Here is a 24,973-nt window from a genome sequence, read left to right as displayed (position 1 = left end):
GTCCATTTTAAATGAGCCTTGGCCCAGAGAAAAAGGCTGTGCTTCTGGATCATGTGTAAATATGGCTTCTTTTTTGACGTATAGACTTTTAGCCAGCAACAGCGAATGGCATGGTGGATTGTGCTCACTGACAATGTTTTCTGGAAGTATTCCTGAGCCCATATTGTGATTTCCATTATAGTAGCATAGTAGCATCTAAGGGCCCGAAGATCACGGGCCTCCAGTATGGTTTTCTGGCCTTGACCCTTATGCACAGAGATTGTTCCAGATTCTCTGAATCTGTGGATGATATTATGCACTGTAGATGGTGATAACTTCAAACTCTTTGCAATTTTTCGCTGAGAAACTCCTTTCTGATATTGCTCCACTATTCTTTGGGGCAGCATTGGGAAATTGGTGATCCTCTGCCCATCTTGACCTCTAAGAGACACTGCCACTCTGAGAGGCTCTTTTTATACCCAATCATGTTGCCAATTGACCTAATAAGTGGAAAATTGGTCCTCCAGCTGTTCCTTATATGTACATTTGACTTTTCCAGCCTCTTATTGCTACCTGTCCCAACTTTTTTGGAGCTGTCCTGAAATCCAAAATGAGCCAATATTTAGCCTGAAATTTCAAAATGTCTCACTTTCAGCATTTGATATGTTATCTATATTCTGTTGTAAATAAAATATAAGTTTATGAGATTTGTAAATTATTGCATTCCTTTTTTATTCACAATTTGTACAGTGTCCCAACTTTTTTGGAATGGGGTTTGTACTTAAAGTGCTCTTATTATGCTGTTTTATTGTTTAATGATTAAGCTTGGCAACGAGCAGACAAGTTACACTGATAAAATATAGCAACTAAAACCAATAGTTGTTTTTTTGTTTTTGTTTTTGTTTTTTTTTACCCTATAAATGTATCCGAAGTTATAGAATATATAATCAGACGCAACTGAACTACCTCATAAAGGAGTTCAGGATTACTATAAAATGACAGACAGATGTAATGGCTGCAACTGAACGGCATCTTTTAGAGACTCACCAAATGGTCACATGTGTCAGGGTTGTGTCAGACTGAGACACACGAAGACGAGATATATTTAACAGTCTTTAATATAATCCAAAAACAAGGGTACACAGGAACAGCAGGAAGACACACACCAAACTACATCAAGGTCCCAACAACAAACACTGAACTGAATCCAACTTATAAAGGGGTGCAAACGATACATGGACAGGTGTAGATAATTAACCAATGAGAACTTAAGAAACGGAACAGGAAAACCATATAAGGACACACGGGAGAAACCAACATAAGTCCAACGGGGGTGTGACAAGGGCAAAACCAACACAAACAGTTCAAGGGGTGTTACATTACTCCCCCCCTCCCGGAAGGCACGACCTCGCGCCGTGGAAAAACAAAAACAAAGGAGTGGACGTGGGAGGAGGCTTAGGTGGACTCCCGGGAGGAGGACAACAAACACAGTCCATGGTGGAGACGACGGAGGGAGGAGCCAAGGATAACACAGAAGGGACCCGGAGCAGGAGGAGCCAGGCGAGACCCAGGCTGCAGCCATGATGGTAGCCCACGGTGGAGCCGACAGAGGGAGGAGCCATGGTGGAGGAATGGCTGACGACTCCCGGGGGCCGACCGACGGCGGCAGAGCAGGTGGAGGTGGAGCCGGAGGTGGAGACGGAGAGCCGAAGATCCAGGGCGACACAGAGGATCCGAAGGGCCAAGGCGGAGCCCAAGGCTCTGGTGACCGAGGCGGAGATCCGGAGGTCCGCGGCGGAGCCGGAGCGACAGAGGACTGAGGTGGAGCCGGAGGGAGGGAGGAGCCCAACGGAGCCGGTGGGAAGGAGCGACAAGGCGAAACGGGGTGATGGTTGGCTGGACTCTGGGTCAGGAGTGGGGCTGGTGTCATCCTCCGCGGTCCACGAAGATCTGCTGGACACCAGCATCCACTCAATATAGGCGGCGAGGCTCTCTCGACCATTTCCAGGTAGCTGAGCTCATGTGGTCGGGTTAAATCCAGTTAGATAGAATAAGCAAAGGCTGCTGACCGGGTAGTGTGTCATGGGGGCGAGGAACATAAAGTCCTTAGTGTGGCCCTCGAGAGAGCGATTCCCCTGCTCCAGGAGAAGGAGGAGGACGGCAGGGTGATCCATAATAGGGAAAAACAGAAAATAAAACACTGAATGAAAACCAAAATAAAACGTGGGGTAAACGCCGCTAAACTGTTGTAGGTTGGACCTTCTGTCACGGTTGTGTCAGACTGAGACACACGAAGACGAGATATATTTAACAGTCTTTAATATAAGCCAAAAACAAGGGTACACAGGAACAGCAGGAAGACACACACCAAATTACATCAAGGTCCAACAGTCCAACGGGGGTGTGACAAGGGCAAAACCAACACACACAGTTCAAGGGGTGTTACAACATGTATAGGTATACCTGATATAAAAGAACTGATAAAAGTTGAAAAGTGTCAGTATCAGTAAAAAATATTAGTCAAATCTAATTATCTGCCTATAACAGCTTCTTGACTTTGAATTTGACTAAATGAATCTTTTTTATCAGGAGGTCCAATCAATTGAAATTACAATACGTAAAAACACTGGTCGGATTCAGGAGGTATTTGATGAGCTGCCGGGGATCAGCTGCCACCCACTGAAGGCCGGGTTTTTTGTCTTCCCCTGTCTACACTTCCCTATTGAAGGCAATAAAATGGGCCAAGGTGTGTTTTCTGTGAATTGCACCAATCTGTAAATGACTGAATTAAAAGTGCTGTTGTTAATTAGAAGTCAGAGCAGATATCCATGACCTCAAGCTTACAAGAGGCTCAATAAAAACTATCTGGGGTTCCCAAATAACCTTTCTGTGAACAGTTCCTAAAAGACCCATTTTGTCTTAGTGTGAAGAATATTTGAATAATCTAAACAACTTTAAACTAAAAATAATCTTTCGTGGAATGGAATTTTCATGTTTTCCTACATTTAAAAAGTTGTTTTCTCTTCATAGAAAAGACAGATGGAACCAGACATGCTGTACTGTTTGCATTTACTAGAGGAAACAGGCCTGCATGTGAGGCCGGGCTGTGAATATGGACAGAGAAAGGACAGCCATCACATCAGGTTTGTGCACTGCCCCTGTTATCAGTTACTGCAGCGGTTCTCAATTCCAGTCCTAGCGCCCCACCGCTCTTATCACATATGACGTTTGTTCTATTCGAACGTAAGTGTCCTGCGAAGTGGATATCACAGGATTTTCCGCCATAATTCCAGTTCGAAGCAAGCGTATATGTCCCATTTAAAGGTCATTAAAACGTGCAAGACATGAATTTAAATTGTATTAATTTACAGATGCATTTATGTCACACTTCACACTTCTCTAGTAAGATTCGTCCGTGCGTGGTGGTGGCGTAGCGCAAATTTGTGAATGAAAGTTCCTAAGTGAAGTAAGCTTAACAGATTTCCTGTGCTCAGGGAGTAGGGAACAATGAATACTGTGTAGGGACCATGTCAGTTGAAACACAGTTCATACATGGAGCTCAATTCTAACGAGCTTATTATCAGAATCAGGTGTGTTAACTAAGAGAGATTGAGAATGCAAATTGGGAATTGAGAACCGCTGAGTTACTGCATGAATGTGAATGGTTACCTCATACAAAACACTTAAAATCATGCTGAAGAATGTAAATTTGTCAATTACAGCCAGTTAGTCTTACCACAGTAGCCATTCAAATAAACTAAACATTAGCTTAATTGCATTTTCAGAGCATCCCATAGATTCTCAGTGAAAACCAGTTGTTATTGTTTCTCAGGCTTTTTGTGGGAACTCAAGAGAACATAATGGAAGATGCTCTGCAAAGACTGAAGACGTTCCACATGCGATTCATGAAGGAGTTTTCTTAGTGTCATCTTCAGATTATGAGATCTGTTTAACCCTTGAATTCATGAATGTTTCACCAATCAGCAACTCAAAATATATATTTAATATGGATGGATCTGTAAACTGCACCAACAGTATAAAACTGTTCTGATATTTTAATAACAATTATAAAGTATTCAAATAAAGATGTGTTGTTGTCTGTTGAAACTTGGACGTGTGTTTTGAGCAACTGCTTCACTGCCTCAAACTTTCAATACATTAATCTCAGAACGCTTTCATTTTCATAGTCTTGAAAATCAGTGTTTGTTTGTTGACAGCTTTGTTATCATTTACACCCGTAAATGAAGCTAATGTGTATTTACAAACTTGCTCTGCAAAGTCCACATCAGTTGTCAAATCTATACCCGTGTAGATGCACCTGTGAATAGATATGGATTCTGGGTTGTATGCAGTTTATGTGCTACAATCTTAAGAAAAAAAAAAGAACCACTAACAATGTTCTGTTTTGGTTTTTAGGCTGCCATAAACTTGCACTGTAATGTAAAAAAAAAAAAAAGTTAAATGAAGTTTACATCTTTATTAAGTTGTTAAAAAAAGGATATAATTATGTAATTACTTCAACACTCTTTCTTCAGACTCAGAAACCGGTAACACTTTAGAAAACTGTTCCATCATTAATGAATAATCACACAGGAACAGTAGGAATCACTGTTCTGTAGGAATCACTGAAATCACTTTAAACTTTTAAGGTTTTTGTAACAGAATACTTAAGTAAAGCAGAATACTGGCAGAATGATCTTCCCAGCACAATCCAGAATGCAGAATATTTAAGTGACAGATAAAAACTAATTTCTTCCATCAATATTTGACTGCATCCTATTACTACAATAAATAAATAAATCTTCACTTTCACTTTTCCTTAATTCCTCCCTGTTCTACACTGTAAAAAACAAAAAACACAATTTTTCTAAATAAAGTATAAATTACAATGACTTAAACTTCTGAACAGTAGTGTGTGTATGTTCCTTTTGCTGTTTTTATTGTCATTATCACTGTTTGGTTCAGTGTGTGTTTCTGATTGGTCAGTAGGCAGCAGTGGGTGTGGCCCAGAGAAACCCAGCATCAGTGACATCATTAACCTTGGGATGCTGCAACTTGGAGGATCCAAACTGAAATCAAGTAACACACAGGTAATAATTACATAAATTCACATTTTCCATTTCTGGAAACTAACAAATGCAGACGGATTGTAAATAAGTGGCCTGCATCAACATAATCCACAGATTTAAATATTACGAAACTTTTAAAGACAGAGGTCACAAATGGAAAAGACTGCACCATTACAGGGTATATTTGTATAACTGTGTTTCCCATAATATAGATCTGTCTACCAGTTTAATGCATGTAACAAAAGCAAATAGTTGAACTGTATATTTAATAGTTGTATTTTCATCTCTCTGTCTTTAGTCAGGCTGGTCCTTCACATTCATAAATAAATCTACGAGACCCGGCTGTGAAATCTGCAGCCCAGATTGACCCAATCACAGTAGCGTTCAACAGGTGATTTCATTCACAGCTACACCTGCTCACAGCATTCACTGTGCTGGAATATTCTGTGTGCTGATGTTTACTCTGTTTCTGTTTTAGGAAAAAGCAAGAAGATCTAACCAGTGAAACTGTGCTGTAAATACAAACAAATAGAGACAAAAACCCTAAAATACTCTCACATATCTTCAAACTCCCATAGCGACTATGAAACGTATTTCACCAGTGGGTTCATTAAAGGAGTCGTGACATGCCTCACATCACCAAATACAATGCCAAGCGTTGGATGATGGAGTGTGTGAAGCACACAGATACTGGAGTCTGGGGCAGTGGAAACCTGTTCTGTGGAGCGACCAATCACACAGTCTGATGGATGAGTCTGGGTTTGATGGATGCCAGGAGAACACCTATTGTTACCAAAATTGTGTCAGCTGTAAAGTTTGGTGGAGGAGGGATGATGGTATAGGGCTGTTTTTCAGGGGCTGGGCTATAAAAGGAAACCTTAATGCTTCAGCATACCAAGACATATTGTACAATGCTTTGCTTCCAGCTTTGTGGGATCAGTTTGAGGAAGGCTCTCTTCCATTCCAGAATGACTCCATGCCCCAGTGAGCAAAGCACGGTCCATAAAGACATGACTGGATGAGTCTGGTGTGGATGAACACACAACACTGTCTGTAGCTCCATTCAGCACCTTTGGGATGAACTGGAATAAACCAGACCTTCTTATCAAACATTAATGCATGACCTCACAAATGCTCTCCTGGACGAATAAGCAAAAGTCTCACAGAGACACTTCAAAATCTTGTTGAAAAACTTTAACAGAATAGGTAAAGCTGCTAATGCTGTAAACTCAATTTTAATGTCTGTGTATTTAGAATGCAATGTCATTAAAGTTCCTGATGGTGTAAAGGTCAGGTGTCCCAGTACTTTTGTCCATGTAGTGTGTGCCTTTCTTACTTGACTTACTGTTAGGCTAATTCTATGTCTAGAATTTCAAAAAACATGAAATGCTTATTTGATACATGATTCCAAATTCTTTGATAATAATGTAGATGATTTTCATTCCTCTCTTGTGGAGAGAAGTTGACTAGAAAAAAATAGTGATCTATTTATCCTGAAGTGTCTTTGTTAATGTCTCAAGGAGCCTGACCCACTCTTAGGACTTTACTCCCCATAGGACCAAAAATTCAGGTTTAATAATTAAACACTGTGAAGATTCTGAATTCAATTGGTCCAGGAATAGAAGCCATCAGATAAAGGACAAAGGTTAACTATCTGAGTGAATTAGACAACATAGAAAATACAATTCAAAATCCTAACTCTGATAAACAAGGATGTCCTTCCTGAAAGAGATCAGTCCATTGGTGAAGAACTATTTTCAATCGGGAAAGGATGGTTTATCGAGACGTGCTGCACAGATCACAGCTGAAATACAACAGGTGTATTATTACTTTGATATTGGTCTCATCTTTTTTTTTTTTTTTCTATTTTAATCTAGTAATATATTAATAAGTGCTTTGGTGCAGATTCACCTGACACTAAATAGAAATTAGGCAGAAGGCAACATGGATAGATTGTGTGACATGCCCTCATTTCTGAAAAATTTGTCACTTTTTAGTGTTTGACTTTATTGCCATTTTGGTTCCCTGTTTGTATTATACTGGAATTAGATAACTAGCTGACTCCTATCCTAAATGTTATTTTTTAAAGCAATAGCTTGATTTTGTGGTTACACACAACAACATATTGTCCTTTTGTGACTCATCTGATTTTTATCTCAACTGATTTTAGGGTGAGAGAAGAAACTATAATGAGGTGCTTGATTTGTCTTCTGGGGATCTGCACAGAGGAGGAATAAAACCCATCACCTTCGTTCGTCAAGTGAGTAGAACATTTATCTATATCAGTCAGATTTATTACATTTCTATCAAAACAACTCTCAGAGGGATTGGCATGGTAATGTACATGACAATGTCTTTTATTCTCTTATTTAAATAGTAGCCATTGGGGGCAATTAAACAGTGTTACTCAGATGCTGTGTGCAGCTGTAATCAACATGAAAACATCAGCTTTATAAATACATAAATGTGGCATTGAGTTTATGCAACTAAATATGGTGAATCCCATTAAATGCATACATTCGCCAATGCTTATCTTATTTAACCTGATGGCGTATCCTTAGATGGTTACATGTGCTAGACTGTATGTTGCTCCAACTGTATAACAAAGATGTGAAAATGTTACTGCTAATGTACTTACATTTCATTCCTGCATACGAATGCAAGACTGTTAAACCTGACTCTGAACCTTAGTTTAAAAGGTTGCTCATTTAAAATAATTTAGGCGGACAACGCAATATGCAATATGTCATGTGGAGTGAAAGAGAATTCACTGATCTTAGATGCAGATTTCAGAACTTTTCTGAAACATGCTTCAACTGCTACAGCAAACAGTAACCAAGTATTTGAATGTTGAGCAGCAAGCTCATTGGCTGCTAATACAAAAAGAACCAATCAGCTGCACCATGTGATGATGACATTATGTCAGACTGAGTTAGACCCATCAGACTGCGCCATCTAGAGTTTCATGACAAAACTTTAGGTTTATTCTGACGTGTTATTACACTGACAGAAGATCAGCTGCAATATTAATGTCACGAAGAGAAAAGAAGAAACTCTATAGCATCTCACTATTATGGATTTATCATGCAGCTCAAAGCATTATGGGTAGAATTTCTTGTCAGTCTATTCTGATTTATCAACACAGTTTCACTGATGATCCAGAACCTCCAACCCTAAACCCAGGATAGAACGGATGAGTAAATGTAGTCTGGACTGTGTGGATGAGGATCATTGTGTCAGAGACGCTGTAGAAGGACAGAGTTCCTGCACTGTGATCCACAAACACTCCTATTCTACTGCTGATGGACATCACAGGGAGAACAGTCTCTATGTTATTGTATACGAATGAGTATCTGGATTTAGAGCAGAACAAACTCCAGGACTAATCACTAGATCCAAATACAAACTCATGTCCTGATCCCTTCCTGCTGATGCTTTAATATGATACTGATATATACACATAATATCCACTCGACTACAGCTCCCGGTAACAGTGTCCACACACACACTCTATACAACGCCTGAGGATTTGATTAATCAAATCTATCTGGATGATCCGGATACAACTGATCTGTGCCAGTGTCAGTAATCACTCTGTTGTTCTCAGACAGACAGAGGAGTTTATTGACTGTGTTCAGATCCAGAGTGAGCTGATGGGAATCTAACGGAGATAAAACGCATCAGAATCAGGAATTATAAATCTGTTTGATGTTTTCATGTAGCTGAACTCTTCATGTTCAGTGTATCATCAGTGTGTCAGTACAGATGAGCAGATATCCTGTGCAAATCATCATTTACATCATCAATTATAAAACTCTTCTTTCACCTTCTACAGGAAGAACATGAACACACTCAGTGAGTTTTTTTGCTTGTTTTCTTACTGACGTACACTGTAGGAAGTTGTTTCTGGTCCTGGGAACAATGTTGGTGAATGTGACTGTGGAAATCAACAGACATGAACAGTGTGATTCTCATGATCCTGCATCCATTCCTAACACATTTCTAATATGATGTTCTGCATGATATGAGATGATGATGGACTCGTTTCTGAGAGCAGATGAATCAGAAAAACTGATTTCATTCCAAACTCAGCTGTAAAGAAGTCCTTGGGGATCCAAGATGTCACCAGGTCAGGCTGAGAGGTAGTAACTGGCTTGAAAGCATTTATTCTGTCTAAGACAGGGGTGGGGAATGTTGATCCTGGATGAGAGGGCCGGTATCTCTGCAGAGTTTAGCTCCAACCTTGAAAAAAAAAATACCAACCTGTGTCCTGAAAACTTCAATTAGCTTGTTCAGCTGTGTTTGATTAGGGTTGGAGCTAAACTCTGCAGGGACACCGGCCCTTCAGGATCAATGTTTCCCACCCCTGGTCTAAGAGGACAGGTGGGTCATAGGATAGAACCCCTGGAATGAAATCTCCCGGTACACTCAGAGTCTGACCATACACCAACACAAAACAGGAAAAGGATCTGTTGCCCACAGTTGATTTTGATATTCTAGGTATTATCAAATGGCCAAAGTTTTGAGATTGCAAAGGACGTCAAGGACTGTAATGCGATAAGAGCTCGCTCAGGTACTGAGCAGCTAAACCATTCAGTGCTACTTTATTTCTTGCACTCTCTCAGATCCCTCTACTTAGTGATGTTTTATTAACAAATTTTGGGAAGAGCAAGCGCAGATAATTAACACGGCCAATTCATCATCAGCAATTACACCATCTATCCAACCAGCACAAGAGAGAACCTCTATAAATAATCAAAGCGGTCTTACCTTCATTATCTCTATTTTTTAGCATTGGCTCATCCAATGGCCGCAAACATGTCAGAGATCGAATGGACCCGTGGACACTGAACTCCACAACAAGTTTTTTAGGCTGTCGCATCCATCGCCCACTCCACCATAGCATGCACTTTCATCAACCTGTCCATCCCTCCTTGCCCCGATCAGTCCCAGCCCAAGTCTACCAGCTATGTCCCTCACCAAACACAAACCCTCCACCAAACCCTTTAATCCCCTCTTCTCTCCCGAATAGCCTGGTCTGTGCCACCTTTAATTTTGGCAGGAATTGTCTCACCACCCTGACTCTCATTTTTCTAATTACATACTGTCTGATGTCTCTCACAGCGTTCACCCCGGTGTTGAAAATCTCCCCTCCCAAAGCCTTACCTGCCCCAATCTCCAGTACGCTCTCGCGGAACCTGAAACAGCCGATCTTCTAATAAAAAAAGAAACTGACGCAAACTTCATGATCAGCTCCTTTTCTATCCATCCCTTTAACCTTTCCGCGTTAACACAATTGGCGTCGCCACCAAAAAATTATCAGGTAAAACACGCCGTCATAATCAATCTCTCATCCCCGCATAATTCCCCGTTTCCAAGCGTTAACAGCTTTATTAAGCTCAAAGATTTTTCTCTGCATTACAATGACACTGACCAAGCCATTGCCCTGATCAAAGACCAGGTTGCGGCATTTGGCTGGCTGAAGTCGACATCATCTCTGCTTTTAAAATGATGCCCATTCACCTACATTTTTGGGATTTATTCAGCATCCACTGGCACAATAAATTTTACTTTTCCGTCCACCCAAACATTTTTGACATGCTGTCAGAGATTATCTGCTGGATTCTCTAAACAATTACGCAATACCTTACCTTAGTGAGTGACCGCTCCCGCAGGAGCCTGTATCTGTAATTCTGCACTGCCACAGCAATTAAATGGCCCCACAGGAGTCTTTTCTGTATTTCCCCACTGCCGCAGCAGTGACTGCTACCGCAGGAGTCTGCATCTCTACTCCCCACTCACCTTTACTTTTCTCTGCCACAGCAGTATCTGTTCCCGCAGGAGCGTTTTCTGTATTCCTCCACTGCCACAGCAGTGCCCGCTTCTTTACAGAAGTCACGTTCTCTTTTCAGATGCCGCAGCAGTGCCGCTACTACAAGCTACTGTCCAGCATCCCTTCAGCCCTAAGCCATGCAAGGTTTGGGGAGGGGGGTTATCAAGCCCAACTCTGGATGCTGTCCCCCAATAATAGCATCTTTGGGGGAGGGCTCTGGGTCCAGGCTAAAATGCCGGACCCCTCTCCCCGGTCAAGGGGAGTCCCCTGGGCTTGGGAATGATTACAGAGCTTGGAGCCCTCTCCCGGACAGCACGGTAAATACGCGTAACCTTTACTTAGTTGTATTATATGTAAGTGTGAACTCGTGAAGTGATGTTTTATTAACAAATTTCATGAGGAGCATGCACAGATAATTAACATGGCCAATTTATCATCAGCAATTACACCATCTATCCAACCAGCACAAGACAGAACCTCTATAAATAAAAGCACTCTTACCTTAATTTTCTGCAGTCTTTCAGCATCCCTCTACCACCCCGACTCCTCACCTTTAGCCCGTTCCTACCCCAACACAGGGAGCAGAGCAGGGGGGAGCACTTTGGGTCCGGGCTAAAATGCCGAGCTCAGACCCCTCTCCCCGGTCAGGGGGAGTGCCCCGGGCTCGGTATGTTTTTAATATGAATAAGCAGGGAGTGACATTACAGAAATTACAGTATTGACAAATGTGTTACAAATAAAACACTGTGTTCAGTTCAGTGCTGTTGTTATTATTGCGTCTGAAACAGAAGTAAAACAATAAATATCAATTCTGTATATTGGTTATCAGGCATATAAACATGCAAAAAAATTGTATTGTATTGTATCAGTATATATATATATATATATATATAAATCATTATCGGTCAATCTCTGATTATTTTTATTTGCAGGTCCTTGCTGCCTGCTTGTATCCAGCCCTTTTGGAGGATGACAGTCTGCCATTAGATGTTAAACAAAGGGCTGAAAGTCTCCTTAGGGAATGTGATGGTGGAAGCGTAGGTGAGCTTTTGTCTCTGCACAGAAAATGTACTGCATTACTTGCTGTTTTCATACATTTAAACACCTTGTACTTTAAAAAATAGTTTTCATGTTATAACGATCACAAAACATATAAACAGTTCAAGATCAAAAAACACAAAGGCAAGGCAAGGAAACGTGGAAGACAAGCAACCTTTATAGTTCAATTAATATGAGCTGTGAACCGATTATGAGATCTGATGAGTCCAGGCAAAGGATTATCAAAAATGGAGTCTGTGATTTTTGCTTGTTAGTATGGTTGAACTGAATCATCAAAGACTTTTTCGAAGACATTTTCTTGTAAATTACAAAGTATTGTGTTACCTCAGTAGTTACTTTTAAAAGTAATCTGATTACATAACACACGCTACTTGTAATGTCGTACCCTCAACACTTCAAATACTCATTACCGTATATGAATCACTTGAGTTTAATGTTGAATCCTTTCATGTGCATGTCATACTCATGTAGTGACAATCTCTTTAGGTTCATATACAGAGTCAAGTGGAATTCCCAAAATCAAACACTGTTTGTCACAGTTCATTACCAGGAGAGACGGAGGAGTTCCTTGCTCACCCGACAACATCTTCATCATGTCTGGCTCCAAAACGGCACTAAGGGTTCAGTCAACAAATATAATTTATTGTCAGGCGTTTTCCTTTTTTTAAAAACTGAAAAGCAAATGCATAAAGTTTCACAAAATACTTTCCTTTGAATATTTGTAATTGGACATGGTACGTATCTTCATTCCAGAAAATATAAAGTAAATATTTTCTTTGTAGATTATGCTGAAGCTACTGATTCGTAGTGAGGACTCGTGTCAGACTGGCGTGCTCATACCTGTACCCACATATCCTACATTTACTCTGATGCTGGAGGAGGAGGAAGCAGCCATCATACCGTATCATCTGTGTGAGGAACAGGGCTGGACGCTGCAGATGGAGGAGCTTCACAGGGCACTTCAAGCAGGCAGAAAGATCTGCAATCCAGTAGCGCTTTATATCTGCAACCCAGGGAATCCAACAGGTACAGTAATAGATAATAATATCTCTATCATTCTAAAAAGTCTGTGCAAGTTCATACTCACCATTTCAATAATAATCTGTTTGAACTCTTTTTTTTTTTTTTTTTTCAATTCAAATTTATTTGTATAGCCCTTTTCACGATACATATCGTTGCAAAGCAACTTTACACCAAATTAACGTTTTTACAATATATGTAGTAGTAGTAACTCTTTCAGTCTGGTTTTCGTTCATTTCAGTGTGCTGAAAGTGCAATGATAAAATTTACTAATGATCTATTGATGGCAGCTGAATCTGGATTATTAACCATAGTCATTCTACTTTATTTAAGTGTGGCCTTTGTTACTATTTCTCATAAAATCCTCAAAGTAAGATGAGCTTCTACTGAAATCTCTGGTTACCCCTCTTAGCTGGTTTAGATCCTCATTGATCTCCCTAGTCACACTCAGTTTGTTCAGTTAAATTTTTTAGGTCATATTCCTTAACTGTTACCAGTGGTGTTCCTCAGGGCACTGTCTTGGGCCCCCTTTTATGTATTGTTTACCTTTTACCATGTGCTTATATATGTGATGCGATCTGGGAAAACCTGGCGGATGTTGAGCTGGGGTGTTTTCAGGAAATTTGAAAAATAGGTTGAATGTAAATTTTTTTGGTCAAAATTAGATTTTCATTAAATTATTATTCTATAACATCTTAATCATCTCTGAAAATATCTTGGAGAAATTCACTTGTTTAGTGCTGAAAAATAGTGATTTATTGCAGCAAGCAGAAATGACTGTGTTTCCCCTTCGGGAACTCGAGCTGCGTCGGCAAACGCTAGGGGAACGCCTTTGGCGGAACCACGCTCTGAACACATGTGAAATCTGACCAATGAGAAAGCGGGACGTCACGGGCGGGTGACGTCACCGACCAGGAAGCATAAAAGCATGTGCGAAGCCGGCCGGCGTCAGCTTCTGTCTTTCAGCGGAGCACTCTGTGTGTGAATTGTCTGTCTACATTGACCCTGTTTTTCTGTGCTAGTTTGCACAACTTTCTTTTGAGGGCAATGTCGAAGAAAGCGCTTGTTAAGAGTGGCTCGAGTGATAAAAGCGGACCGCGTTACAGGCTGTGTGTTCCTCCCTGCAAACGATATATTACTAGCGGGGATACACACAGCATGTGCGTGGTCTGCTTGGGAGCGGAGCATGCAGCGTCAGCCCTTGAGGGGGCTGATTGCCCGCATTGTGAAGAGCTTCCTTTGCGGACGCTCCGCTCCCGGAAGGATCTCTTTGAGGAGGGATCCTTCATCAGCGTTCCTCAGGGTGCGGGTCCCGCTTCCGCCGAGGCGGAGCGGGCACTGCATTCCTGGGGTTCGCAGTTGGATCTGTTGGAGGGAATGGAGACGGGTAACCCCCTATCTCCCTCCTCACCCAGCAGATCCGCAGCTCGTTCCGTGGGTTCGGAAGCCCGCTCTGCGGCTACTTCCTCCCAGGGGGCGGGCTCTTCTCTCCTGTTATCATTCTCTGGCGAGGGTGACTTGGAGAGTGTTTGTGAGCCACTCCCTCAATCCCCACAGTACGAGGAGCTCTTGGAGGTGGTTACTCGTGCGGTAGCCAAATTAAATATCAGTTGGCCCGCCGAGGAAGAATTAACTCCGCAGAGAAGCAAGTTGGATGAGCGCTTTCTGCGGAGTAAGAATCCACCTCCAAGAAGGAGCCTTCCCTTCTTCCCCGACCTCCATGATGAGATCTCGAGGTCGTGGGCTAGACCATTTTCGGCTCGTCTCTTCGTCCCCGCCTCTGACTATTATGGAAATGTGGTGGGGCTCGATGAGCGAGCCTATAAGGCGATGCCCCGGGTGGAACAGACGCTTGCGAGCTATCTGTCCCCCGGCGAGGCATCGTCATTGAAGGCTCCTACCTTACCCTCGAAGCCGCTACGCACCACATCAGCGCTTCTGGGTAAGGGGTACACGTCACTATGTCACTGCTCCAAGCCTATCAGGCCGACCTGCTGAAAGAGCTAGCAGAAGGCGATAAAGTAGATTTGGAGGAACTTAGAAAGACAGCAGATTTAGCTCTCCGCGCCACCAAGGAGACCGCCCGTGCAGTGGGGCGGTCTATGGCAGCCATGGTGGCGGCGGAGAGGCATCTGTGGTTGACCCTGTCCGATATGAAAGAGAAGGACAGGGTCTTCCTCCTGGACGCCCCGCTTGGGTCTTCTGGCCTGTTTGGCGACGCAGTAGATTCTGTCGTCAACAGGTACCAGGAGGCACGCAAACAAGCGGCGGCGTTCCAGAAGTTCCTCCCTCGCCGTTCGCTAGCTCATGTGGCTGCTGGGCGTGAGCAGCCACAACCGTGTACCAGCTCCTCGTACCGTGAGGTTCAAAAGTTGAGTGTCGCTTCTCGTGCTCCCCCGTCCCGGGGCCGAGACTCGCGGCACTCTAGACCGGGGTCCTCTAAGGCGAGGCCCGACCTGCGGGTCGTGCTTCAGGCGAAGAGGGCCCCGACCCAAAAGCGGTCCTGACGCCAACTCAGGACCGCCGAGGGTAGCCCCTGCCGGGGAAGGGTGGGTTTTACCGCATTACACGGTACCCATCTCTCCTCGGTGCCCTCGGGGGGTCAGTCTGACGTTTCTGCCAAGGTTACAGAACACAGCGGCCTCCGACGAGCGCATGCCCTGGGTCTTTCCGCCCGGTCTCGTAGCGGAGCCAGGGCGCTCGTCACCCCCACGGGGGTCTCTAGAACAGTTAGTTCGGCAGTCTCCTGCCGGTCCGCCGTTACAGGTCTCCGAGCTAGCAGTTCAGTCAACACCAGAGGCCAGCCTCGAGCGGCTGGTTCCCTTAGTAGACTATCTGGCAGCGTGGAAGCTACTGCCAAACGTGTCTGCATGGGTCCTGCGTACAGTAGAAGAAGGCTATACTATTCAGTTCGGCGCTCCGCCGCCGCCCTTCGACGGGGTTTTTCCCACAGTGGTGGGCCCCGAGCAGGCTCTGGTTATGGAGCAAGAAGTAGTCACCCTTTTGAGGAAGGAGGCCATCGAGGTGGTCCCTCCTCACGTCAGGGAATCCGGGTTTTACAGCCGGTACTTCATTGTTCCAAAGAAGGATGGAGGGTTGCGTCCCATCTTAGACCTTCGTCGTCTCAATCATTCAGTAATGAAACTGAAGTTCAAAATGCTTACAATCAAGCAAGTCATCTCACAGATCAGGTCCGAGGACTGGTTTGTGACGATAGACCTGAAAGACGCTTACTTCCATGTCTCCATCCTTCCTCAACATCGGAAGTTCCTGAGATTTGCTTTCAGGGGCGAAGCTTATCAGTATCGGGTTCTTCCGTTCGGCCTAGCACTCTCCCCCCGCACTTTTACGAAATGCGTAGACGCTGCCCTGGTCCCTCTTCGGCTCCAGGGCATTCGCATATTAAACTACATCGACGACTGGCTGATCTTAGCAGCGTCCGAGAGTTTAGCGGTTCAGCATCGAGATGTTGTTCTCGCGCACATGAAAGCGTTGGGGTTAAGGCTAAACGCCAAGAAAAGTGTGCTTTCTCCATCACAGAGGACCACTTATCTGGGCGTGGTTTGGGATTCGACCACGATGCAGGCACGTCTGTCCCCTGCTCGGATCGAGTCGATCCTTGCCGCAGTCAGGAGAGTCAAAGAAGGCCGGTCACTCACTGTCAAGCAGTTCCAACAACTGCTGGGTCTGATGGCAGCTGCGTCCAACGTGATACCTTTTGGCCTGCTGTACATGAGACCCCTTCAGTGGTGGCTCAAAACCAAGGGGTTCTCCCCGAGGGGAAACCCGCTCCGCATGATCAAGGTTACGCGCCGAGGGCTACGTTCCTTAGATATGTGGAGGAAACCTTGGTTCCTAAATCAGGGCCCGGTGTTGGGAGCTCCTTGCCGCCGTGTCTCACTAGCGACGGATGCATCCCTCACCGGTTGGGGGGCGGTCATGAGTGGCCGCTCCGCCCGGGGTCTGTGGAGTGGTCGCCGTCTCAGTTGGCACATCAACTGCCTCGAGATGCTGGCCGTATTTCTAGCTCTGAAGTACTTTCTTCCAGACCTGAGAGATCGCCATGTGCTAGTACGCACCGACAGCACAGCCGTGGTCTACTACATCAACCACCAGGGAGGCCTGCGTTCGCGCCCCTTATACAAGCTGGCGCACCAGATCCTTGTGTGGTCCCAGGACAAACTCCTCTCACTGCAAGCAGTTCATATTCCTGGGTATCTAAATGTGGGAGCAGACATCCTGTCGAGGCAGGGGCAGAGGCCCGGGGAATGGATGCTTCACCCGGAGGTGGTGAAGCAGATTTGGAGAATCTTTGGCTCAGCCCAAGTAGATCTCTTCGCCACGAGGGAGAATGCTCAATGTCCCCTCTGGTTCTCTCTAGTTCATCCAGCTCCCCTGGGACTGGATGCTATGACACAGACGTGGCCGAGGCTACGTCTGTACGCTTTTCCCCCGATTGCTCTGCTTCCAGGAGTTCTGGAGAGAGTGCGCCGGGACGGAGTCAGTCTACTGTTAGTAGCCCCGCACTGGCCGGGCCGAGTATGGTTCTCGGACCTGATATCTCTCCTCGATGGCTCTCCATGGGAGATTCCCGTCAGGAGGGATCTCCTCTCACAGGGGGGGGGTACCATCTTGCACCCCCACCCGGAGCTATGGAAGCTGTGGGTGTGGCCTCTGAGGGGGCACAACTCATAGCTTCCGGTCTCTCAACCGAGGTTGTTGAGACCATCCTCCAATCCAGAGCTCCCTCGACGAGGAAACTGTACGCCCTGAAGTGGAAGCTTTTCACTTCATGGTGTGGAGAACGCCAGCAAGACCCAGCTAACTGCCCAGTTGGTACAGTACTGGAGTTTCTGCAGGCCCGTCTCTCCACAGGGTTAGCCCACTCCACCTTGAAGGTCTACGTGGCGGCAATTTCGGCCTACCACGCCCCTCTTGGTGGCATGTCAGTGGGTAGGAACCCCCTGGTTACACGTTTCCTCCGCGGTGCACTGAGGCTGAGGCCTCCGACGCGACCTCATATCCCTACTTGGGATCTGGCTGTGGTGCTTGAGGCTCTCTGTAGGCCTCCATTCGAGCCTATAGAAGACATATCGGATCATCTTCTAACTATTAAGACAGCTTTGTTGCTCGCTCTTTCTTCCCTCAAGCGGGTAGGGGACCTGCAGGCCCTTTCGGTGGCCACTTCTCATCTAGAGTTTGCTCCTGGTATGACCAAGGCATTTCTTTACCCCAGACCGGGGTATGTACCTAAGGTCCCCACCAGCACACCTCAGCCGGTCGTGCTCCAGGCTTTCTGTCCTCCTCCCTTCCGGGAGCCCGACCAACAGAAGCAAAATTGTGTCTGTCCAGTACGTGCCCTGGATGCCTATGTCCACAGAGCTGCCCTGTGGCGTAAATCTGAACAGTTGTTCGTCTGCTATGGCCCCCCTAAGAAGGGGAGTCCTGCTTCCAAGCAAACTATTAGTAGATGGATCGTCGATGCCATTTCTACTTCTTATGTGTCTTCGGACCTTCCTTCTCCTATGGGTCTTCGAGCCCATTCCACTCGTGCTACGGCTGCTTCCAAAGCACTCATGTTAGGTGTCCCCATCCAGGACATCTGTAATGCTGCGGGGTGGTCCACGCCGCTCACCTTTGTCAGGTTCTATAGCCTAGACACCCGAGTCACTCCTGGCTCTTCTGTCCTTGTGCCCTAGCAATTCACTAGGCAGGGACTTCGAAGTCTGGTGGCGTGGGCATCTCGTTCCCCTAACGTTTGCCGGCGCAGCTCGAGTTCCCGAAGGGGAACGTCCCAGGTTAGGTATGTAACCATGGTTCCCCGAGGGAACGAGACGCTGCGTCTCGGTCCATCCTTCTGGCATCCCTGCCGAGCGCTCGCTTCATTCTTGAAGCTGACGCCGGCCGGCTTCGCACGTGCTTTTATGCTTCCTGGTCGGTGACGTCACCCACCCGTGACGTCCCGCTTTCTCATTGGTCAGATTTCACATGTGTTCAGAGCGTGGTTCCGCCAAAGGCGTTCCCCTAGCGTTTGCCGACGCAGCGTCTCGTTCCCTCGGGGAACCATGGTTACATACGTAACCTGGGACGATTTCTCTTATGTTCAGAACGCGCTACGGAGGTGCTTTCTCTGAACACCACAAAAAACAGTTAACCTATCAAAATAAACCACGTAACATGTTTATTAAAAGTGTGTGAATTCACATTCTCTGCCACTCCTGCACTCAAGTTATTTATTTATTTATTTATTTTTTAATATCATGAGATGTTATATTTACTAATTGGCTTTATCACTCTCTCTCCTCTCCACCTGTAGCTGGTGTGTGGTGAGCGCACTGGCGCCGTTGTCCTGTGGCTGCCGTCGCATCATCCAAGTGGATGCTGCACACTGGTGGTGGTTGAGGAGAGATCCCCCCATATGATTGTAAAGCGCTTTGGGTGTATAGCAATACACAATGAAAGCGCTATATAAATGCGATCATTCATTCATTCATTCATTCATGTTGGAGCACAACGACGCAGTCTGTAGTACTGTACATCCTCACTTAAACGATCTTTACTCGTCTCAATCTGCACAATCTCGGTGATGTCAGTGCCCTAAACGATGTTATAATGGACTATTTCACATCCAGAGATGAAGGATCGGATGATGAAGTTCTTAAAGAGGAGGAGTCAGATGACAGTCTGTTTCATGCACAGTGTTCGAACAGTTGCGCTGCGCACGCTTTTCTAAACTACAAGGTACACTATTCGTGCTGTCTAAACATACAAGGGGTGATCAAAAGTTCAGAGACTATGCCCATGATAAACAACAGAAAACAGACGTTAGTCTGTTTGTGTAATGATGCAGTATAGCACTCCTGACTTGGCAGACAGCTCTCACTTTAAACCCATTTTTCTCAAATTTCCATTCCTGAAAATCATGGCTATCAGCCAAATTAAGATTCAAGCTATGAACAAAATAAAAATAGTATTGGAAAGGGCTTGAACCCAGCTTTTTATATGGTATCAAACCTAAAAAAGGTCAAATTTCACTATGTGTTGGGTTTTCCTAGATCGCATCACATACATTTAGATTTGTAATTCATTTTCATTACTATGCAGATGACTCCCAGATCTACTTGTCCTCTAAGCCTAATTCCATTCACCCATGTCCTCTCCGTTGGACTGTTTAGATGATGTAAAATCATGATTCTCTTGTGATTTTCTTAAATTACAAGGTGATAAAAACAGAGGCTGATACTAAATGCAATTTGACAAAATCTGACAGTTTTTTATTGACTGCTGATAACTCAGTCAAGAGTTTGGGTGTCATCCTTAATAGTAGCTTATGAAGCACACGTAAATAATATCACTCGGTCTATATATAATTCCATCTAAGTCTAGTGTCCAGTAGTGAAAACATGGAAGATATCTGCTTGGATTTGTGTATGCATGAATGAATGTTGCTTTGAGTATCAGGTCACTTACAGAGCAGGAAGTCCATAGAAGAAGTGATCCGCTTTGCTGCAGAAGAAAGGCTCTTTATACTGGCTGATGAGGTGAGTTTATCTCAGGTAATGTAAAATGTTAAAATGTTTACTATGTCAGTAAAACACAAATCTTTTTAAAGCTGAACAGGGGTGTCCAGTTCAGTATACGGCGTGGGGGGGAGGGGGGACTAAGACTATGAACATGCATGTACTATTTGTTTCAGATTTTAAAAAAAAATTATAATTTTAAAGATACATAACCATTAAAATCAAATTGTTAAACCTTTTGTGTTCGGGTCAGTTTTGCCCCAGAAGTGAATCGTACATTTACATTTAGCCTCTTTCTTTTCTTGTATCTTGTGCACAGTTTTAGGACTGATTTTTCTTTATCTCTTTATTTATTTATTTATTTATTTATTGTAAATTTGAAAAGGCATGTACAAAGACACTAAAAACAGATAAAAAAAATTTAGATTAAAAAAACAGATAAGAAATGCTGATTCTGGATTCTAAAGTATACTCATTCTACTTCATTTAAGTGTTAAGTTTAAGTTTAAGGGTGAAGATTTTTAGAAACTCCAGATGTTGTGTAGCCAGTGAAAGGTTTTGGCTAGAAGGGATACAGCTCAGACCGGAAACTAACAATGAAATTAATTTTTCTACATATTAGATTGCGTTTTATTAATGACTACACCTAACCCAACCCTAAACTTAGCTCTTAATATAATACAAAAACAGTACTGTTGTTGTACAGTGTGACAAAAAATTATGTTAGATGTGCGCATGCCCAGTAGCCACAGCTGTCTTTTAGATTTTAGCTGTGACATCAATATGTGTGCTTTTTGCAGGCTTTTGCCTGGCCAACATGCCTTTATGGTTAGGATTATATCGCCTCCTGTTGGTTTGGCATGCTCTTGACAGTGCTTCATTTTTTGTAATATAGTGCTTCATTATTTATTTATTTATTTATTTATTTTATTCAAATGAAGAAGTTAAAACTCCTTTGCCCCTATTCTTAAAGCTTCTAGGAATTCTCTCAGAAAGCTCCTAATTTAGCTTAAAAATTCCTACATAGGAGTTTTAGCTTAAGAGTGATTCAGGAGCAATCTAAGAGCAATTCTGAGTGAGGAAAAGACAAAAACTTTTATCTTAGTGAGGAGGCGTTGCTGGGTATGACACTTTTGAAGACTGTGATTGGTTGGTTGTCCAAGAAGGTAATAAAAAAGCACTTATAAGTGTAGGGTCTGTTATAAACCTTCACTTTGAATATATATACTTTATTATATATATATATATATATATACACACACTCCTAACAATTTCCTAAGACCTCTTTTAAGGCTTAAAATGCTTTCTGAATTACTTTTTTCTTTGCTAGGGTCTTTTCTTTAATTTTAAGGGGAAACACCCACATTTCTAAGAATTTTCTTTGAATTTTGTCACTAGGAGCAATTCTTTGCACTAAGAATTTTCCATAAATTTCCAGATCCTGCTGAAAAAAACAGCATATGCTGGTTAAGTAGGTTTTGATGCTGGGATGCTGGTTTATGATGGTCCTTTGCTGGTTTATGCTGGTCCTTAGCTGGTCATGTGCTGGTCCAGGACCAGCTTAAACCAGCAAAGAGCCAGCAAAGGACCATCATAAACCAGCATCCCAGCATCAAAACCTACTTAACCAGCATATGCTGTTTTTTTTTGTTGTTGTTGTTGTTTTTTAACAGGGTTACCCATAAGATCACGTTTCCCCAGGTTAAAACTGATTCAGAAATGTGAAAGATGTACAGTTTTTAATGTGATTTGAGGGTTAATTAAACACACCTGAACAAGCTAATTAAGGTATTCAGGATCACTAGAAAATTTCAGGCAGATGTGTTGGAGCTAAACTCAGAGTAAAGTGGTGGTAAAGGAGCAGGATTGGAAACATCTGCTCTAAAACAAAATCTGCTCCTTTGACATGTGTGCTCATTTGTGTCTCTTCAGGTGTATCAGAGCTGTGTGTATGGAGACGATACTGAGTTTTATTCCTATAAGAAGGTGTTATCAGAAATGGACTCCACTATTTCCAGCACTGTAGAACTGGCCTCCTTCAATACTGCCTCCAAGGGCTTCATGGGAGAGTGAGTAGCCTGTTGTGCTCCTGCACTGCGGCACCCTATACAGGGTTCGCACCGACGTCACGTTTTGGTCAGTTACCCGGATGCGCAGCCATTGCGTCGATACTCGTATGTAAACTGCAGCATTGATTGCACAGTTAATGTACCACTGAAGACGTTGTTCTACTAATTTATGCTGTCTAAACCATGGAAAATGTATGGAAGCTGCTAAATCATATAGGGAAGGACTTGGCAGGATAGGCCCTTATATTTTGACAAACTGAAGTTAATACAGGGCTCGGCGCTAAGCAGTGAAAGTGTTTCCTTGGTTACTGCTGTACACACTGCTTTATTATGCATTATACAGATTCTAGATGAAAAGAAAACGCCATGTAAACTTTTTCTGAAAACAGACAGTTCTCCTCAGAGACACATTCATATAAACTCCTACCCCCAATTCATTATTTAGGAGTTTCTTCCAATATTTTGTGCATTGCAAACAGTGAGATTGATCTGCCTGCTAAAGTATTTTCTCTTCTTTATGTCTGTCTTCAGCATTTCTTGCCCCTGTTAACAGTTCTTTACAGACTAAATATAATAATAATGTAATATTTTCACACAAATGACATTTTGGAACATGAATGCAGCGCAGTGAATGTATGAGTTGCACGGGCCATAGACCAGTCCATATCGTCGAGTTCTGTAATAGGTGGTAAATATCCGTACAATCTGCCTTTCTTGGCGCGGACCGATGACCCAACAATTCTTCCTTCTGTTTCTTATCCTGATATAGAGAATTACTTTCGTGCTTTTGTTTTTTTCGCCATTCCAATGCACAACTTCCATTTGGCTCAACAGCATTGTTTACAGTCAGTGCTGCCGCAGTGACCGACTTCTGGATTGATGACGTAACGTGAAAACACTCTATTGCATCTGTTGGTTTTCTTCTTCTTTTTCCCTGAGAGCAGTCAATGACAGCCCTATGACCAGTGCATAGGAAAATTATGAATTTTTGCACACTTATAGTGGTGGTCCTGAACCAAATTTGGAGTCTCTAGGACAAACTTTTTAGCACCACCACCAGTTCAAAAATTCACTTTTCAAATGGTAATAACTTTTGAACCCTTTGTTGTAGAAACAAAATTCTGGATTCAAATGGAACTAATAATGGGAGTGGGCCAGTGGGTTTGAAACTTGCACTTTTATTTAAAATGTCACCAAATGAAGTAAATTATAGCAAATCTGTGTTAGTCCTCTTCTCTGATTGTTCTTTGTGTCCAGGTGTGGGTTACGTGGTGGCTATGTGGAGCTGGTGAATCTCTGCCCTGCAGTGATGAAACACGCTCATATGCTGTTTTCGACTAGGAAATGCCCGCCTGTTGTTGGACAAATTGCACTTGACCTCATGGCAGATCCTCCAAAACCTGGCGACCCCTCATTCCCCACCTTCTCTGAGGTTGGTGTGCTACATTTTAGTACTTAAAGTGCTCTTATTATAATGTTTCTTTGTTTAATGATTAAGCTTGGCAACTAGCAGACAAGTTACACTGATAAAATATAGCAAATTAAAGCAATATTTATAGAGTGTGTGTATATAATCAAACACAACTGAACCACCTCACCGTCACAGTTTGCTGCTACGGTGTGGAGCGAGGAATGAGGAGAATGTTGTTAAACTTAAACAGTCTTTAGTAAACAAACCAAAGGGAATACAGGGCTGGCAGGAACACAACACGGAGACGAGAACACATTTAACACCGCACGAGGGATAGTGGAACAGAACACTCTTTAAACACTCAACTAAACGAGAGGGTTAATGAGACAAGCCTGAAATCAATGAACAATGAAACACGAGGGAAAAACTAGGTCACGGGGAGCACATGGGGAGAAAAACAAACAAGCAGAGAGTCCATGGGCGTGACACTCACCAAGGTGTTCAGGATTACTAGAAAATGACAGACAGATGTAATGGTTCCAACTGAACAACATCTTTTAGAGACTCACCAAATGGTCACATGTATAGTTATACCTGATATAAAAGAACTGATAAAAGTTGAAAAGTGTCAGTATCAGTAAAAATATTGGTCAAATCTTATTATCTGTCTGTCACAGCTTCTTGACTTTGAATTTAACTTTAACAGGAGGTCCAGTCCATTAACAATACGATACGTAAAAACACTGGTCGGATTCAGGAGGTCTTTGCTGAGCTGCCGGGGATCAGCTGCCACCCACTGAAGGCCGGGCTTTTTGTCTTCCCCTGTCTACACTTCCCCCCGAAGGCAATAAAATGGGCCAAGGTGTGTATTCTGTGTATTGCACCAATTTGTAAATGTCTGAATTAAAAGTGCTGTTATTAATTAGAAGTCAGAGCAGATATCCATGACCTCAAGCTTACGAGAGGCTCAATAAAAACCATTTTGGGTTCCCAAATAATCTTTCTGTGAACAG

At 43.4% G+C, this 24,973-nt stretch overlaps 2 protein-coding genes across 6 annotated transcripts in view; one reads left to right on the top strand and one right to left on the bottom strand.

Moving 5' to 3' along the window:
- LOC127173276 (tripartite motif-containing protein 16-like) overlaps positions 1-24,973 on the bottom strand; it is a 100,611-nt gene that overhangs the window by 49,076 nt on the left and 26,562 nt on the right. The window lies entirely within an intron of this gene.
- The window catches only part of LOC127173342 (alanine aminotransferase 2-like), a 76,905-nt gene that overhangs the window by 50,002 nt on the left and 1,930 nt on the right, over positions 1-24,973 (top strand). The window contains exons 1-9 of one of the 4 annotated variants that reach the window (XM_051123187.1): positions 6,723-6,866; positions 7,219-7,308; positions 11,814-11,922; positions 12,427-12,560; positions 12,723-12,966; positions 20,422-20,501; positions 22,413-22,549; positions 23,891-23,981; positions 24,667-24,822. In XM_051123187.1, the coding sequence (XP_050979144.1) occupies positions 6,762-6,866; positions 7,219-7,308; positions 11,814-11,922; positions 12,427-12,560; positions 12,723-12,966; positions 20,422-20,501; positions 22,413-22,549; positions 23,891-23,981; positions 24,667-24,822 (1,146 nt within the window). In that variant the 5' untranslated portion in view covers positions 6,723-6,761. Of the gene's footprint in view, positions 1-3,811; positions 4,022-6,722; positions 6,867-7,218; positions 7,309-11,813; positions 11,923-12,426; positions 12,561-12,722; positions 12,967-20,421; positions 20,502-22,412; positions 22,550-23,806; positions 23,982-24,666; positions 24,823-24,973 lie in introns of those variants that run through there. The other 3 variants (XM_051123157.1, XM_051123175.1, XM_051123183.1) reach the window with 3 other exon arrangements.

This window comes from Labeo rohita, chromosome 2 (genome assembly GCF_022985175.1).
Source record: "Labeo rohita strain BAU-BD-2019 chromosome 2, IGBB_LRoh.1.0, whole genome shotgun sequence".
Lineage (NCBI taxonomy): Eukaryota > Metazoa > Chordata > Actinopteri > Cypriniformes > Cyprinidae > Labeo > Labeo rohita.
This window is presented reverse-complemented; position numbering and strand designations above follow the sequence as displayed.